The sequence below is a fragment of the Desmodus rotundus genome, chromosome 3, assembly GCF_022682495.2.
Source record: "Desmodus rotundus isolate HL8 chromosome 3, HLdesRot8A.1, whole genome shotgun sequence".
In the NCBI taxonomy this organism is placed as follows: domain Eukaryota; kingdom Metazoa; phylum Chordata; class Mammalia; order Chiroptera; family Phyllostomidae; genus Desmodus; species Desmodus rotundus.
In genome coordinates, this window is record NC_071389.1 from 35,578,450 (window position 1) to 35,595,359 (window position 16,910).

Genomic DNA, 16,910 nt, shown 5'->3' on the forward strand with positions numbered 1-16,910 from the left:
AAGGATGCGGCAGCAGAAGCCAGTGAAAAGTCTGGAGCTCTTACGTGAGCCATTCATTCATTCATTCATTCATGGCCTTGGCCCCAAATGATCCTAAATTTGAGTTATTTCTCCTCCCTATCTGGCGGGTCGGCAAGGTAGCTCTGGCCCTGACCACAAGGCCAGAGCAGGTATAAGGGGAGTGCTTTGTTGGGCAGTGGAGGTGCCAAGTACCACCTAAGCCCAGCCCTAGTACCTTCAACCGCTGCCAGAAGCCCCTGGCACAAAACAGTGTTGCTTCAGCTGCTAGTAGTTAATGCTCCTTGACTTGGAAAGGTTTTCAGCTCCCGGGAGCAACCTGGTGAGGGCTCACCCCCCTCGTCTCCCTGTGACTGGGATCCGCATGCACCCTACTCCCTGCCCAATTTACCTTCCTTTAAGTCTCACCAGGCTGTGAGCCCAGGGCCAACGTGGGAGTGAGGAGTGTGGGGAGGGCGGAGAGCTTTTCCGGGAAGGGACCCAGCGGGGTCTTGGCTGGCTGCCCTGTTAGCCACAGCCCAGGACCCCGGGGTGGGAGAGCGAACAGAAAGGTACTGGCGCCTGGAGCAGCCGCACGATCTGTCATGAAGAAGAAACTGATCTCAAAGGCCCTTGGTGGAAGGGGCCCTCTCCCCGACCCTCATTCAGGTGCTGGGGCCTAAAAGGGGTCCAGTTCCACTGCGGAAGCCTGGGAACTAGAAAGCGTTGCGGACTAGACACCCCGCCTTTCCAGTCTCTTGGTTGGTGGGTGGGGTGGGGAGTGGTTCAGCGCCCCGCCAGGGCCGGGACCCGGAGAGGGGTCGGTCCCGCGGCTCTGCTTTCCTGGGAAGTGGGGCCCGGCCAAGTCCAACGTGGGGCAGGGGCAGGCGTCCCCTCCCTGCGCCTGTGGGGACCCTCTGCCCGTGTCCGGAGGAGGCCCGCGTCCAGCAGATGCACGTGGGGAGTGGGGGGGGTGGCGGGGGAGAGGCGGGGAGGAGGAAACCCACAACAAAACTTGCGTCGCCGAGCGCACGGCTGGACTTGAATGGAAGGAGCCCGTGTCCACAGAGCGCAGCGGAGACTCAGAGGAGCGTGTTCGGCCCGTGGGGCGCGGTGCAGCGCAGGGACGCAGCAGGTACCAAGCGCGGGCAGGCGGCCGGGTGGGCCATAGGGTCGGGGCCAAGCCCGGGCAGCGAACTAGGACTTCCCGCAGGGTACGTGCGGACCGATGGAGTGTGGCGACCGGGGCTTCTCGCATCTCTCCCCTCTAAGCCCTGCACCGAGGGCAGGGCCGGGAGCTCTCCTTTGGGGGCGCTACCCCTCCGCGATCCTTTGGGTCCTGGCAAGGGCCTTTTCTCCCCTTCGGCCAGAGGCTGGTCCCAGCCCCCGGGCCCCTCCCGCTGCGCACATCTGGAAAGAATCTGAGAGCGGATGGGCGGGGGAAGTGGGAGGACGCGGGCGGGAGGCAGAGAAAGTGAGGGGCAGGTGGAACTGGGTAGGGGGCGTGGACCCCTGTACCTAGATCCCCGGCTCAGTTACCCTGTGTCTTTCCACGCCACTCGTCCCAGCTAGTCCACCCTTCCACCTCTTTACAGACAGAAACTGAGGCTTGTAGGGGGACAGAAATCTGCCCCTGGGACGTGCGGACAGGTGAGGATGAGCCCGCGTGCCCACCTCTGGGACCCTCCTGGGGCTCGGCTCCCCAGCCCAGAACTCTTAGCTGCCGGCCTGGTGTCTGTAGGTCGGTCTGAGCGGCTGTCGCCCCACAGGGGCAGCTGGACTGAGGAGGGGGAACTCGGGGGGCGGTCAGAGGGGTCGGTGCCCTCCCGCTACTGCGGTGAAAACCCGAGGTTGTAGGTCCCTGAACCGCCAGCCTGGCCTGGGGCGGGGACGAGATCGCGGCTTTAGAATACCTGATGCTCGGTCAGGTGGAAGAGGAGGTGGCGTCGGCCAGCTGCTGGTGGCCGGTGGAGCTGGGGCAGGGCTGGGGCTGGGAGGCAGCTGCAGCCCTAACGTCAGGAGAGGAGCAGGGACAAGCGTGTGTGCTGCGCTGACGCTTCCCGTCTGGGAGGCACAGTGGGATGCGCGCCCGGCGCTAAGAGTGCATCTCGGAACTACGGGGCACCGGCCATTGGAGCGTGAGCCCTAGGGCGTAGGCGGCCAGGGAAAGTGAAGCTGTGGTCCACCTGGCTCCAAGGACACTACTGGTGTGAACTGGGAGAGCCCCTGGGCGATCTTGTCCCCTTTTAGGGCCCTGGGCCCAATCTACTCCAGCCTGGAGTGTAAGTTAATAAATGTCAGATTCACATGCCATTTCATGAGAGCTTGTGGGAACATACTTTGTCCCTTTTATCTGAATTTTGGATCCAGGGCAACTAATGGCGGCACCTTTAGGCCTGGTAGAGTCATACACAAGAGTCCGACCATGACTTGCCTGTAGCGCGCGGTGGCTCCAGCACTGTAGCATGGCAGCTGATGCCTTGCAGAAATGGACGCCATCCTGTTTACCCTTCCTTAAGCATACTTCCCTCTCCCCCAGCCCCACCCTTTGCCTTTGCTCCTGCCCTAGCCCTGCCTGGAGTCCACCTGGAGAACTCCCGCTCAACCTTCAAGACCAGCTCAAGGCCCTGGGCAGGAGTCAGAGGCACAAATTCTAGTCCTGGTCTTGCCTTAATGTACTAATCCGTAAACAGGGAGTCGGATGAGATAATGTTGTAGATCTTTTCCAACTCTGCCTTTCATTAATTCATTCCTTTATTCAGCAAATGTTTTCTGAACCCCAGCTGCATGTGGGCAGGGATGTTGGAGGAGCTCCCTAACCCAGCCAAGGGGGCAGGAGCAGAAGACCAACTCTTAGTCTTGGGGTTTCTGTCGGGGTCTATGAGATGTAGTTGTTTGGGGCCAGCGCAGAGCAGGTGATCAGCAAGTCTTCACTGAATCCTAGTGGAGGAGGAAGGTCGTGCTTGGGATTAAGGGTCTGCCTCCTAGCTTGAAGATTTTCCTCCCCCTTCCTTCTTCTTCCTGCCTTAATCCCATACTTCAGCCCTTCAGAGCATTGAGATTTGGGGTGGGAGGGCAGCGGGTCCCAGGGATGTCCTTAGTAGCAGTAACCCCATGTGTATAGCTCACACTTGCTGGGTGTCAGCATCAGCTGGGCTTGTTATTTCATTGATCCTTATGAGAAGCTCGCATCTCCATTGCCCAGACTAGTAAACAGAGGCCCAGAGCAGTGAAGTGACTCATCCAGGCTCAGGACTGGGCCCCACACACTTCTGTCACTAAAGCTCTCCACAAGAGGATGAGAGCTCACCACAGATTGGGCTGCCCCTCTCGCAAAGATGTGCGTTGTTCCCCCCGGCGGAACTCCTCACTCTGGGGACTTCCAGAGACAAGGAGTCTGTTCTGTCCTTTATTCTTCCACACATAGCTCCAGTGTGGCTGGGCACACAGAAGAGGCCTTGGGGGCTTATGTTGCTCAACACTCTTAGAACAACAACATTAAAAACTGAGACTGAGGGGTCAGTGATGTAGCCAAGGACACACAGGAAACCAGGTGGTGGATCTGGGGCAGCCCAGGATCCCAAGGTCCCGAGGGTGGCTGGTGGCACTTGGGTCACCACTCTCCAAGCCCTGTCTGATCTTTTCCCTTGAATCCACCTCCCTCTTCACCCCCGCAGCCCGGCCCCTCCCAGTCTGCCCAGAACAGGCTCAATAACCCTTGCTGGCACCACTGCACAGCCCCTGAAAGCCCCAGGGTCACACTCCTCATCTCCCTAAAGGTAAGGGCCACTTTCCCTAATCTGGCTTTCAAGTCCCTTCTCTGCCTGGACTTGTGGTCACTCTCCACTTGTATGACTCCCAGACTCCAACCTCTACCACTTTAGGAGGTTTTTAGAGGTCACGACATGGGCTCTCTTGTTCCTGGAGCTTTGCACAAGGGGACCCCTTGCTTGTATCTCCCCTTCCCTTTTGCCTGACACTCGTCCTTCATAGCTGGTGAAGCATCCTTTCTTCTGGGAAGCCTTCTCAGCCCCAGGCGGGTTAGGCCTCCTCTGTTACTATGGACTTTCGCCTCCCTTCACCACACCTCTGATGACAGTGGAATTATGACACTCAGTTTACACGTAATGCCCACTGGAAATATAATGTGAGCTATGAGTGCTATCTATGCCTAATGTCTGATAGAAATACAGTGTGAGCCACAAATGCAAGTCACGTATGTAAAGTTTGCTAGAAGCCACAGTAAAGTAAAATGAAACAGGTAAAATTAATTTTAACAAATTATTTAACTCAATAGATTCAAAAATATTATCATGTAATCAACATAAAAATAAATGAGCTATTTTATGATATCATTAATATTAATAAGATAGTTTACATCCTTTTTTGTCCTGAGTCTTTGAAACCCATGCACACTACATCTTACACTTACAGCCCCTCTCGGTTTAGACTGGCCACACTTCACGCGCTCAGTAGCCACGTGTGGTCACCACATTGGACGGTGCAGGTGTGGGCTTCTTAAGGGCAGGAGCCATGTCGGAACAGTCTGTCTGGGTCCTCAGTGCCCAGCTGTGCTTTGTATTAACCACAGCATGGTGGTTAAGACCTGGGCTGGGAGCTCAGCTTTGCCATTTAACAGCTGTGCTACATTGGCCAGTCCTGCTGGGCCTCAGCTCCCTCATCCATAAAGCCGTGATGATACCATTTTCAATATGGCTCATAATGCTAATATAAATTAAATATTTTTACAGATACAGTTTACAGATCTTTACAGATGCAAAGCTAAAGGTGAGGGAGGAAATATAGCTGGCCCAGTGAGTGCACAGGATATGTGGGGAGGACCCGTTTGCCTGGCCTTCTGCCCTGATCGAATTTGGGGCCTGGACTTGTACCCAGCTCCCCCTCCCACAGTCCCGTTCTGCAGCAGGGTTGGACAGACTAATGCTGGTGCTCCAGGGGCTGGAGGCTGTGGAGCTTGCTGGGGGTTATAATGTGCCATGGGAATGATGGTCTGTGGACTGGCTGCAGATTTATTGCCCATTTGGTCAGGGCACGGGGCAAGCAGGAGTGTGGTAGGGTGGGCACAGGGCCAGGCTACAGCCGACTGACCCCTGGAGCCTGGGCCTCTATGTGTGCTGGGCTCCCTGATTCTCTGCCAGGCCGAGGCTGGGGGGCCCAAGTCTGGTTAGGCCTTGAGGACCTATAGGGGCCAGCAAGACTGGTGGCCACTCCTGTTTTCTTTCCTCGCACCTTTCAAATCTTCTGGGAGGACGTGGACCTAGGACTGGACCAAAAAGCACAGCAGGATCTACACAGGGAAGGGTGAGAAGCAGGGGGTTCTGGAGCAGGCAGTGGTGTGGCTGGGATGTGAGCAAGGACCACGGATCAGATATTAGTGGTGGGAAGAGCCAACATTCATCGAGCACTTACTGTGTGAGGTATGTTCATCCCACTGACTCTCAGTCTTTCATTAGGACGGCCCTGTTACCAGCCCAGGGATGGGGAGGAAGCCGGGTTTAGAGGGCACCAACACTTGCCCAAAGTCCCACAGCTGGTAGGAGCCAGGGCTGAGCTCCCCAGAGCCTCAGAGCCTGAGGCTCCTCTCTGGCTCCAGAGCCTACTTCTTAACAGACATCAGTGTCATCACCAAGCTTCCAGTCTACCCAGGCCCCCTGGGCCCGCCAGCGTGTCAGACCCTTCTAAAGGCTCTGTGGGTTGTGGTCCCCGACCTAATGGGAGGGGGACAGGCTCAGACTGGGGCGAGGTGCTCCCAGCCTGCACACTTGCCCCGGCGTTCGTATTCACGGCAGTACTGATAGCCGCGCCTGGTCATATAATAGACGCCAGGTGCTTTGCGGCTGTTCCCTTGCAGACTCCTCACAGAAGCTGTGAGTTCAGACAAGTATTGTCTGTAAGATGAGGAAGCTGAGGCTGAGTGAGGTCAGAGCTGCTAAGTGGTGGGTGGGGACACAGACTGGGGTTTGTGGGACTCCATAGTCAGTGTACCCAAGCTACTGCCTATCACAACTTATCCCACCCCAGAGAGGGGGACAGCATTCCAGGCAGAAGGAGCAGGATGTGCAAAGGCCTGGAGGGAGGAACTACTAAATAGACCTGTATACCTGGGCCAGGTGGGTACAAAATTGGAAGAGAGGCAGGGCCAATCCTGAAGACCCGAGAATGGCGAGCTGAAGAGCTGGGCTGCGCTGCGCTGGTCTGGCCCACTGTGGCTTGTGGCAGCTGGAGGAGGGACACGGCCCATCTGGGAGCTGAGCAAAACCCAGGCCAAGCCCTGCATGTCGCAGTTCTTCCTGAGCCTCAGCTTACCTTCTGTAAAGTAGGGATACAGATTCTTCAGGACCAGGCCTGGTGAGGGTTGTGGGTGGTTTTGCAGATCTGCTTAAAAACAGGGCTTCACTTCAGGCCGTCCCTCCAGAGGGCAGCCCTGATGGGGAGTCCCAGATCAGAAGCATGTGAGGACAGGATCCAGAGTGGGCTCTGCCTGGTGCCCGGGAGGGCCCCATTAGGCCTTGTGTGGGCCCTAGCCCTGTGCCTACTGTACCTAACAGGTTAAGTCGGCCCTGCTTCCGGGGTGGGTCTGACTCGACCCCTCCTGCAGGCACCATGGCCCAGAGCAGGGCGCTGCTGCTCCTGCTGCTGTTGCCGCCACAGCTGCAGCTCGGACTGGTGTTTGCGGTGAGGGCGCCTGTGTTTGGCCGAAGTGGCACCCACAGCCTTAGTCCTGAAGAGAACGAATTTGTGGAGGAGGAGCCCGTGCTGGTCCTGAGCCCGGAGGAGCTGGGGCCTGGCCCAGCCACCATTAACTGCCCCCGAGACTGTGCCTGCTCCCAGGAAGGGGTCGTGGACTGTGGAGGCATCGACCTGCATGAATTCCCAGGGGACCTGCCAGAGCATACCAACCACCTGTCACTGCAGGTGAGACCGGCACTGCACCAGTGGTCACCGGGGGCTGCTCCCACGCTCGCGGCTCCCGCCCCAGAATCCCCACGGTCACAGCTCCCTGCTTGCCCAGAACCCCCCGTGTCCCTGGCTCCACACGCCCAGACTTGGGGTGCTAGGGCAGGTCAGAAACGCAGATCGGGCTCCATGTTGGGGGTCCCGTCTGTTGTCCTGGTCACAGAGCACCATGGCATAACCCACTTGCTTCCCTGGGAGGGCTCTGTGCTGAGGCCCACAAGGAGCGTGAGGCCCTGTCTGGAAATAGACACAGACCTGCCCTGAGGCTGAATCTCAGACACCCTTAGAGGCCAGGAAAACAAGGGCAGAGCGGACCCGATAGAGTACTCTGGGCTCGGAGGACAGAGTGCTCTCTAGCCGAGGAATCGGAAGTGGACTTGGAGTTCCAGATGGGGACTCTGGGAGTGCTGGTGCACCCAGTCACCCTCGTGTGGCCCAGGAGCCCTGGGGGCTGTTTCCAGAGGCCAGGTCCAGTGAAGGAAAGTGACCTGCCCGCGGTCACAAAGCCGTGGTGGGAGCCCAAGGCCAGGAGCCTACGAGGAAAGGGACGAGGTGATGACAGGACTGAGTTTTGGCTCACCCACTCACTCTCCATTCATAAAATATCTCCTGGGTACCGGCTCTCCACCTCTGGTCCTGCGTGGGGTGCTCAGCACATGGAGAGGACTCAGACACCTGCCTCTGAGGCATTCCCAGTTGTGGGGGAGGCGGAGACCTGAACGAGTAGAGGGTGATAGGTGGAGACAGAAGGGCTGGGTGTGCAGCCTGGGGTGGCTCCTAATCTAGCTCCCAGTCCCACCCGGGAAGGCTTTGGAGGAGATGGTCCCAGGCCCAGATCCTAAAGCGTTCCAAGGGGAGTGAGAAATGCAGAGCCCAGAAAGGGAACCAAAAGAGGTTTCTGGCTTGGGTGGGGAGGACAGATTGTCACCACGTGGGACACTGCAGGAATGTGGGGAGCAGGTCTGAAGGGGAGATGACACTCCAAGTTGGAACTTCCTGTGGACACCCATGTGTGGGCTCCTAGAATGTGGGCCCCACATGTCTGCTGTGGCCCCTGCTCTGCCTCTAGCACCCAGATCCAGGCTTGGCCCAGAGCTGGTCCCAGGTCTGTCTACCATGGGGGAGAATCCCAAACAGAGGTCCCTGACAGAGGGACTGGCTCCTGAGCTTGGGGCTGAGGGTAGGACTGGGCTCACCCCCCATGCTGCTGCCTCCCTACCACCCCTGTCCCCGACTCCCCAGAACAACCAGCTGGAGAAGATCTACCCCGAGGAGCTCTCCCGGCTGCATCTGCTGGAGACCCTGAACCTTCAGAACAACCGCCTGACTTCCCGAGGTGAGGGGTCCCCCAGGGCCTGGGATGGGGCCACCTGGTGGGGGATTGGGCACCCCTGGGAAGAGCCACCCCTTGCAGTCCCCGGGATGTGGCAAAAAGCAGGTCTGGGCTGGGCTGGCAGAGGGTCCTGGGTGTTGACTAAAAGCCACCCTGGGTGTCTCTGAGACCCGGGAGTTGACGCAGGGGACAGGCTTCGAAGACCTTTGTCACAGACTCTTCCATTCACAGGAGGCCTTTAGAATCAGATTGTAGGGCCCTCAAATTTTAAGATGTGTTTTTTTTTTCTGATGATGAATATCATTTTGATTATAATAGAAAATGTGGAAATATAGAAAAATAAAATAGAAAATAAAAAACCCTATTCATAATTCTGCCACTTGGAGTTCATCACTATTGACATTTTGGTACATTTCTTTCCATTTTTAAAAAGCAGCTTTATTGAGGAGTAATTTGTATACATAAGATTCACCCAATTAATAGGTACAATTTGATGAGTTTTAGTCATTCATAGTTGCACAACCATCATCACAATCCAATCTAGTCTTTTCTCTTTGTGGATTTTGTTCCTCGCAGAATTTATAACATAGGTGTTGTAACTATTGAAAGTGCTTCGTTCCGCTCAGCGGCACTTCTCGTGTTGCTAAAACTCTCCGTGGCCGTCATTTCACACGGCAGCCGCAGGGTACTCCATGGAGGGGTGCTGCACAGTTTATGTAACTGTTCCCTCTCGTTAGGTAATTGGGTGAGTCCCAGCATCTGAGGGTCTGGGAGCCTGGAGCCCAGCGTCATGGGCCGGCCTCAGGACTGGAGAGGGGTCGGCCTGGCCAGGATGCCAGTGACAGCCGTCCTGACACCAGACGGGGCAGGGGCAGGCCACATGGTGGGGAGGCTCCGATGCTGAGACTGCCCTGCCGTGGGGCTGGGCTTGATCCTCTGGGGCTGCGCCCAGCACTCCTTCCTGGCAGGGAAAATGTCAGTCTGGGTCCTCCGCCCCATGGCCTGACCTTATGGGGTCCCATTCCCACCTAGGTGTCCCTGAGCAGGTGAAGGATTAGTCACCTCTCAGTGGACATTTCCCACCTGCTCCTCCGAGCTTGGGGTCCTGTGAGCAAGAGGCTGGGAAGGCCTGTTGGGACAGGCTGGGAAGAGAGCAGAGTCACACCTGCCTCAGCGAGTGCCGTCCCCAGTTCTAGCAAGTGGGGTGGACTTGGGGGTTTGGCGCTGGCGGGCTCCCCTGTAGCGTCTCCTTCATCCAGGGCTCTGACCGATGCCTGTCCTTTGAAGGGCTCCCGGAAGAGGCGTTTGAGCATTTGACCAACCTCAATTACCTGTACCTGGCCAATAACAAGGTGAGGGCCCGCCACAGGGAGGAAGTGTGCTAAGCCCCCCACCCCCCTCCGCCCATCCCCCGTGTCAGAGGCTGAGTCCAGGGAGCTTTCAGGGCCTCTTCTGGGCTGGCCACTGGGTCCTCTTTGCTGCTCAGATATGGCCCAGACCCGACACCTTAATCTGGGGCATCCAAGTGGTCAGTTATTGAAGACAGAGGCCAAGGCTTTCAAGAGCGAAGGGGGAGTGAGAGCTCATCTCCACAGGGCAGGGGCACTTTTGGGGCTTTGTGGAGGAGACAGCATTTAAAGGACCATGAAGGGACACAGGATTTCAGGCAGGGGTTTGAAGGCAGAGGACACTGCAGTACAAGGGACGTCACGAGAAAAGGCACAAAGACATTCAACCTCAAAATATCTGGCACGCCCCAGAGCTCCCTCCTGGCCCCTTTTCTCTGAACTCTCCTCACAATGGCCTCATCCGCGGCAGCCTCCAGCCTCTTCCTCGCCTCCCACTTGAGACTCAAAGATCTTTCTGCCTCCTGGCCGCCTCCCTGACATGTCTAATGGAAGTAGGACCGCTTCTTGCTTGCAGCCCCCAGTGCCCCAGCTGCGCTCCGTCTCTGTGAAGGGGGTCTCCAACCACCTACCACACTGCTGGCCTGAGTGCAAAGAAAGCCCCAGGGCTTCTCACCACGCCCAGCGGCACTGCAAGCCCCGCCCCCGCCCCACTCTCCTGCAACTGGGAAACCCTGCCTCCTCGTTTCTGCCCCTTCTCCTTAGAGCAGCCAGAGTGACCTTTAAAAATCATTGCCTGCTCCTCCCCTACATCACTGCTCCCTGCTTAAAACCCTCCACTGGCTGTGCCTTCCATCCAGAACGAAAGGCACACTCCCCCCTGCTTCTTTTAATTCGTGTCCCCACCCACTCACTCCTGCTCCTCTCTCGCCCCCACCTCTCATGCTGGGTTTGCTGCCTTGGATGCTCTGCCTTGGATGGCATTTATGGTGCCATCATATCTTAAGTGTCTGTCACCTGTTCCCTGAGCACCCCACCCAGTCGCTCTGTCTGCACCCTGTTTGTATTCCCTGAATAGCAATGATCATTATCAGATACTTTTATTCCTTGTTTATTATCTTCTCCACTGGGATGTAAGTTTGGGCGGGGGGCGGGCAGAGGACTTCTCTGTCTTGTTGTCCAGGACTTGTCCAGTGAGCTCCTGGACCCGTGCCTGGCATGTTGCAGACGCAGGCTCTGCTGCTGAATGAATGAGGGGTGGTCACTGTGGGCTGTGTCTGGGGAAGCAGGGTGCTCACTGCAGCTGGACAGAGAGCCGGGGTCGGGGACCAGGGAGGGGAGAGAACAAGGAGGACAGGCAGGACAGGGGACAGGCCTGGTGGGCTTTGAATGGCAAGCACAGGGCTGTGGGCGGCTGTGGACGTTCTGGTTTGTGTTGTCAGTGGAAGGGGACAGAGGGGACAGAAACGCAGGCAAGATGGCTGCGTTTGCTGGGAGGAGACAAGTGAAGGGCCCAGATGAGCAGCAGGCAGAGGGACCCAGAGCTGACCTCCTCCCTCCATTGGTCTTTCTGCCCCAACTCTTCCCTTCCCAGCTGACCTTGGCACCCCGATTCCTGCCAAACACCCTGATCAGTGTGGACTTCGCTGCCAACTATCTCACCAAGATCTATGGGCTCACCTTTGGCCAGAAGCCAAACCTGAGGTCAGAGGTCAGAGGGGGGGCCCTGGGCTCAGGCTGGGGAAGGGGGAGGAGCTGAGCAGAGGCTGCCCCCCTGAGTGAGGCAGACAGGACCCAGATAGGCCCCGGAGGAGGGCCATGCCGTGTGGTGTGGGCATGAGGCCCCATGCTCGGGGCTGTGCTAGGAGACACCTGGGGGCTGCGGGGGCATGAGCTCCAAAGGCTGAGACCTAAAGGGAGAGGAAGAATCAGTCCAGGAGGTGAGGACGGACGGTGATGTCTGTGGAACTATGGGAGCTGGGTGAGATTGCTTCCCTCCTTCCTCAGGCCCTGGGGGGAAGCATCTTCCAGCAGCAGAGCCATCCAGTCCCTTGCTGAGAGCTGCTTTGGGAGGAGTGAGCAGGGCACGGTGGTGCTGGAAGGGCTGGGCCCTCCTGGTGCAGCTTCTGTACCTGAGTCTGTCACCTCACTTGATTCCCTCCATCTCCCTCTGGAGCCAGGGTCACTGTGTGTGGTCCCACCCCACAGATGAGAAGGCTGAGGCCCAAGAGAGGCACACAGCAGGAATGAGCTATACCTTCCATGTATTTATTTCCTTCCTGGTCTTCTGGCCCTCTAGTGTGTTAGCTCCATGAGGGCATGGTCTCGTTGGTTGTGTCCGTGATATATCTTCAGAGGCTAGAACATTCCTTGCATGTAGGGGCACTCACTGTGCACTTGCTGAGTGGATGAGGCATCAGGTACCCTGAGCCAGGCCCTGTGCTGGGCGTCAGGGACACTTCCCATGTTCAGGAAGTCCCATGGAACTTAGAGCCAGCTGTGTGGAGTTGACAGGCTGTGACAATCAGGGAATGACCGAGAACCTTGAAGGGGATGGACAAGCATGGACTGGGGGTCAGGAAACCCTATTTCTGCCACTAACTTGTGGGGCAACCTCTGGTGCACCCTTGGTCCTCTCAGCTGTATAGGGGGCAGGACATTAGGTAGAGTCTGAGGTTCCTTGGAGGAGAGGAGGATGCCTGAGGCCGCAGGCCCAACCTGAGCAAGGTTTGGAGGCTCCAGGTGAGCGGGCGCCGGGGCTCAGGGTCCCAGGTGAGTGAGTCCCTGCGCCACACCCCTCAGGTCCGTGTACCTGCACAACAACAAGCTGGCGGACGCCGGGCTGCCAGACAACATGTTCAACGGTTCCAGCAACGTTGAGATCCTTATTCTGTCCAGCAACTTCCTGCGCCACGTGCCCAAGCATCTGCCACCCGCCCTCTACAAGCTGCACCTCAAGGTAGGAGGGAGAGGGCAGACGGGGCACCCCCAGAGCAGAGCCCAGGCCCACATGGACACAGTGCAAGGCTGTGAGGCCTTGGCACAGCATCCACTACAGAGAAGCAGGTAGAAACCTGGGCTCCTGGTTTTCAGCCCCACACCCAGAGTACTCCAGGCCTGAGCCCACGCCTCATGGCTCCCTCACACCCCTCTCCACACGCCCTTTGGCTCTGCCCTTGCCCCTTGGCTGTCTCTCAGGCTCCCCCCCCCACTGTCCCCCCCATCCCCCCAGAACAATAAGCTGGAGAAGATCCCACCAGGTGCCTTCAGTGAACTGAGCAACCTGCGGGAGCTGTACCTGCAGAACAACTACCTGACTGATGAGGGCCTGGACAACGAGACCTTCTGGTAAGCCCCTGCCAGGGCCCCCAGGAGGACCAGGCACCCGGGAAGCCCCTCCCAGCCAGGCCTCTCACACACATCTCTTGCCCAGCTGCCCTGGCCAGTTTTGCCACAGAAGGAACTCTGAGGCTTTTGCCTCTGCTGACATTTCTGCCCCCGAGAACAAGTGATGGTATGGTAAGGCCTGCCAAAATTCCAGTGAGGCAGGGGACCATTTGCAGACACTGGCTTCTTGGTGCAAAATAGAAACTCAAACATGTTTGTTGAAGGCAAAAATATTTTCATATTTTAGGGCCCAGAGTAGCCAAACAAAGGCCTTAAACAATTGTTCCTCAAATAAATCCCTGTGTCAGAAACCATGCTAGAGCCTTCCTGTGTCAACGCCACTGAATAATCGATCCAGTGAGAGGCTTGGAGAGGCTTGACGTCCCCCAGTGAGCAAGCGGCAGAGCTGGGACGAAGTAGAGGCAGCCTCTCTGCCACCTCGCTCTAGGACATGGTGGAAACGAGGGTGGGCCCCTGCTATGTGGGCTCCTGCCAACTGTCCTAATCGCCCTCGCCCCAGGAAGCTCTCCAGCCTGGAGTACCTGGATCTGTCCAGCAACAACCTGTCGCGGGTCCCAGCAGGGCTGCCACGCAGCCTGGTGCTGCTGCACCTGGAGAAGAACGCCATACGGAGTGTGGACGCGGACGTGCTGACCCCCATCCGCAGCCTCGAGTACCTGCTGCTGCACAGCAACCAGCTGCGTGCGCACGGCATCCACCCGCGGGCCTTCCAGGGCCTCAAGCGGCTGCACACCGTGCACCTGTACAACAATGCGCTGGAGTGCGTGCCCAGCAGTCTGCCCCGCCGCGTGCGCACCCTTATGATTCTGCACAACCAGATCACCGGCATCGGCCGCGAGGACTTTGCCACCACCTACTTCCTGGAGGAGCTGAACCTGAGCTACAACCGCATCACCAGTCCGCAGGTGCACCGTGATGCCTTCCGCAAGCTGCGCCTGCTGCGCTCACTGGATTTGTCCGGTAACCGGCTGCACACACTGCCGCCAGGACTTCCCCGCAACGTTCACGTGCTGAAGGTCAAGCGCAATGAGCTGGCTGCACTGGCACGTGGGGCGTTGGGCGGCATGGCCCAGCTGCGTGAGCTCTACCTCACAGGCAACCGGCTGCGCAGTCGGGCCCTGGGCCCCAGCGCCTGGGCCGACCTGGCCCATCTGCAGGTAAAGGGGAGGGCGCTGGGGAGGCCAGACCTTAAAATAGGGGGGCTGGGCCATGCAGAGAGTAGGACTGGCATGCCCGGTAAGGAGTGAAGGGCAGAGTACCACTGGTATGGCCAGGCAGAGCTCCCTACCTGCAGGGACAGGCTTGAGGAGGGCTGTGGAGGGAAGGGGAGGTCATGGCTACAGGCAGAAGCCCATGGTTCAGGAGGACAGGGCCGGGGGTGGGGGCAGAGACACTCAGGAGAGTCAAGCTGGCCCATCCACAGGCACAGCAATATGTGCCCAAGGAAGGCTGGGTTGGCAGGAGGGCCCAGCAGCAAGGCCCGTGAGGTGTTCTGCGGAGGGCTGGGGGAGTCTGCTTGAGGGGACCCGGGCAGTGGGTGTGGCTGTTGTGGCCACGGTCAGAGTCAGAGGCAGGACCTCCGGCAGTAAGAACCGAGTTTCTTACAATGAAACCTCCAGACTCACTGAGGGGCTGAAAGGGAACTTCACTAGAGAACCTGGGAGGCAGGTGCTGCCAGGCCCGCCCTGGAGCCCGGAGCCTGTGCCACGCTGTCTGTCTTTGTGCCCCAGATGTCGTCAGGGCTTGCTCCTCCCTCTTTCTTAGGGGTCTGCTCAAATGTCACCTCCTTGGGGGTCTTCTCTCACCACCTAGCACCTTCCTCTGCGTTGTTTTTCTTCGTAAGTCCCATCCCTCCTCCCTGGCATTAGGTCATCTCTTTGCTTCCAGCTCTTTCCTCTAGAATAAGGGCAGATGTTTTAGTCTGCTGTGTTCACTGCTGGAGCTGGACCCAGGGCCCTGGCCAGGCAGACTCACAGTCCCTGCCTGTGGGGGGAGCTGCTGGGATGGGGCTGTCTGGGGTGGGGGGCAGGGAGGTGAGCCACAGCTCTGAGGGTGGAGCAGGGTGGGCGTCAGGGAGGCAGCTGGCCCTGCAGGAGCAGCATTAGCTGGGGTCTCTCCTCACCCAGCCCACCCTGCTTAGTGTCAGACATCAGGATCCAGCCATGGGTGCCAATTAATCCCTCTTAGGTGTACCCCAGGAACCCCATTCTCAAGGGGCCAAACCCCATTGTCCTTTCCTTCACACCTGCTCCTTCTCCTACTGCATTTCTAACTAGCTGAAGGGGGCAACATCCCCCCTAACCCGGTGCCCACGGGAAACCTGGAAGCTGCCTTGGCATCCCATTTACACCATCTGCCTTGCAGTGCCCCTTGTTCTACCTGCCAGTTCTACCATCACCTCCTGATCTGTCCTCTTCTCCATCACTGTTGCCCATACCCCTAGCCGATCCACCCACATTTCTTGCCTGGATCCAACCTTCGTAAGAACGCTCTACTCCTGTACTCCATAAGCAATCAGAGGGTATCTTGGAAAACATATGCTCAGCTCATGCTCCTACCCAGAACCTGTCCGTGGTTCCCCATTGCCCTTAGAACCCAGATCAGCATCCTTGCCACAGCCTTCATGGCCCAGGCTGCCCCTGTTCCCAGCCGAGCTTCTAATTTTCCCAGGCGCACCGGGCTTTGCTCTTACTGGCCCCTCTGCGGGAAGTAAGCACGGTTTCCGCCCTGGTGATACCTACTCCCTCATTCATTCCACAAGTCTATACAGAGACCCCAGCATGTGCAGACACAGTTCTAGAACTGAGGGCCCAGCTGGGAGCAAGGCAGTGGGAGGCTCACTGCCCTCCCGGAGACTGTAATACACCTGGACTCAGGTGTCACCTCCTCTGGAAGCCACCGATGATAGGCAAGTTAAATACCTCCCTGGGCCTGGATGAGTTCAGTCAGGGAACGGGTGTCTGTTGGGGCGGATTCTTCCTCTCACTGTTGGCTCTTCCTACAAGCAGCAGCTGTTCCCGCTGCTTCAGAGCCGGTACCTGGCACTGGCCGCCGTCAGTGCCCCTGACCAGAGGCTGCGTCAGGCTCTTCCCCCAGGCTCCCTCATGGTGGCCCCATTCCACTAGCTGTCATTGTCAGATTCTGTGTCCATCTGCCAGCCTGGCTTCCTGAGGGTGGAGGCAGTGTCTCAGTGGATTCCACGTCCCCAGCACCTGTGTGCACAGAGGACATATGGAATGAATGAGGAAGTGCTGGAGTGTGTGAGGGGACACGGTGGGGAGCAGGGAGCCCTGTGCGTAAGGGAGGTGACAGGGAGGCTCCCATTGGTGCGTGAAGCTCGTGCTCCCCTTAAATGTTGAATATGGATTCAGGGTCCCCAGCTTCCTGACCCTGAGCCCCAGCCTGTTGGGGTGAGGGTGGCAGTTTAGAGATGATGGAGCCCCACCTGGCGCTGCATGAGTCTGTTGGCTGAGGCGTGCTAACAGCTGAGGGACAGGGAGCTGGGCTGTGCACGTCCATGTCTCCTGCCCACTGCTTTCTCCTTGTGCTCCCTGGGAAAACACCCCATTTTCCTGGCTTCTCGCTTCCTGGACTGTGGGCATGTGGTGACTCTGAGACTGACCAGCCTGGGGTCACTGTCAGCTTTGTACTCTTGCTCCTGACCCCTGCCCATGTGGCCCCTGAGGTCCACAAATAAGCAGCCCCACCATGTTGCCCCCAACCCTACCCTCCTCTGGGATCTGTGGGGCGAGATTCAAAGACTGGAGGACTCCTGGCCCCTGCCCTCTGGGTTCTCTAGTCTGGTGGGGTGGCATATGTGTTGATGAGGAAGGACTGTGATGTCCAAA

General features: G+C 57.9%; 1 protein-coding gene across 4 annotated transcripts in view; it reads left to right on the forward strand.

Moving 5' to 3' along the window:
* The first annotated feature begins 998 nt into the window (after window positions 1-998).
* Window positions 999-16,910, forward strand: part of PODN (podocan) — a 36,401-nt gene continuing 20,489 nt past the window's right edge. For 3 of the 4 annotated variants that reach the window (XM_045204299.3, XM_045204298.3, XM_024571232.4), the window contains exons 1-8: window positions 999-1,132; window positions 6,567-6,933; window positions 8,218-8,311; window positions 9,596-9,660; window positions 11,249-11,358; window positions 12,457-12,613; window positions 12,887-13,002; window positions 13,562-14,219. In XM_045204299.3, coding sequence (XP_045060234.2) covers window positions 6,622-6,933; window positions 8,218-8,311; window positions 9,596-9,660; window positions 11,249-11,358; window positions 12,457-12,613; window positions 12,887-13,002; window positions 13,562-14,219 — 1,512 coding nt within the window. In that variant the 5' untranslated portion in view covers window positions 999-1,132; window positions 6,567-6,621. The remainder of the gene's footprint in view (window positions 1,133-6,566; window positions 6,934-8,217; window positions 8,312-9,595; window positions 9,661-11,248; window positions 11,359-12,456; window positions 12,614-12,886; window positions 13,003-13,561; window positions 14,220-16,910) is intronic. The other variant, XM_045204300.3, reaches the window with a different exon arrangement.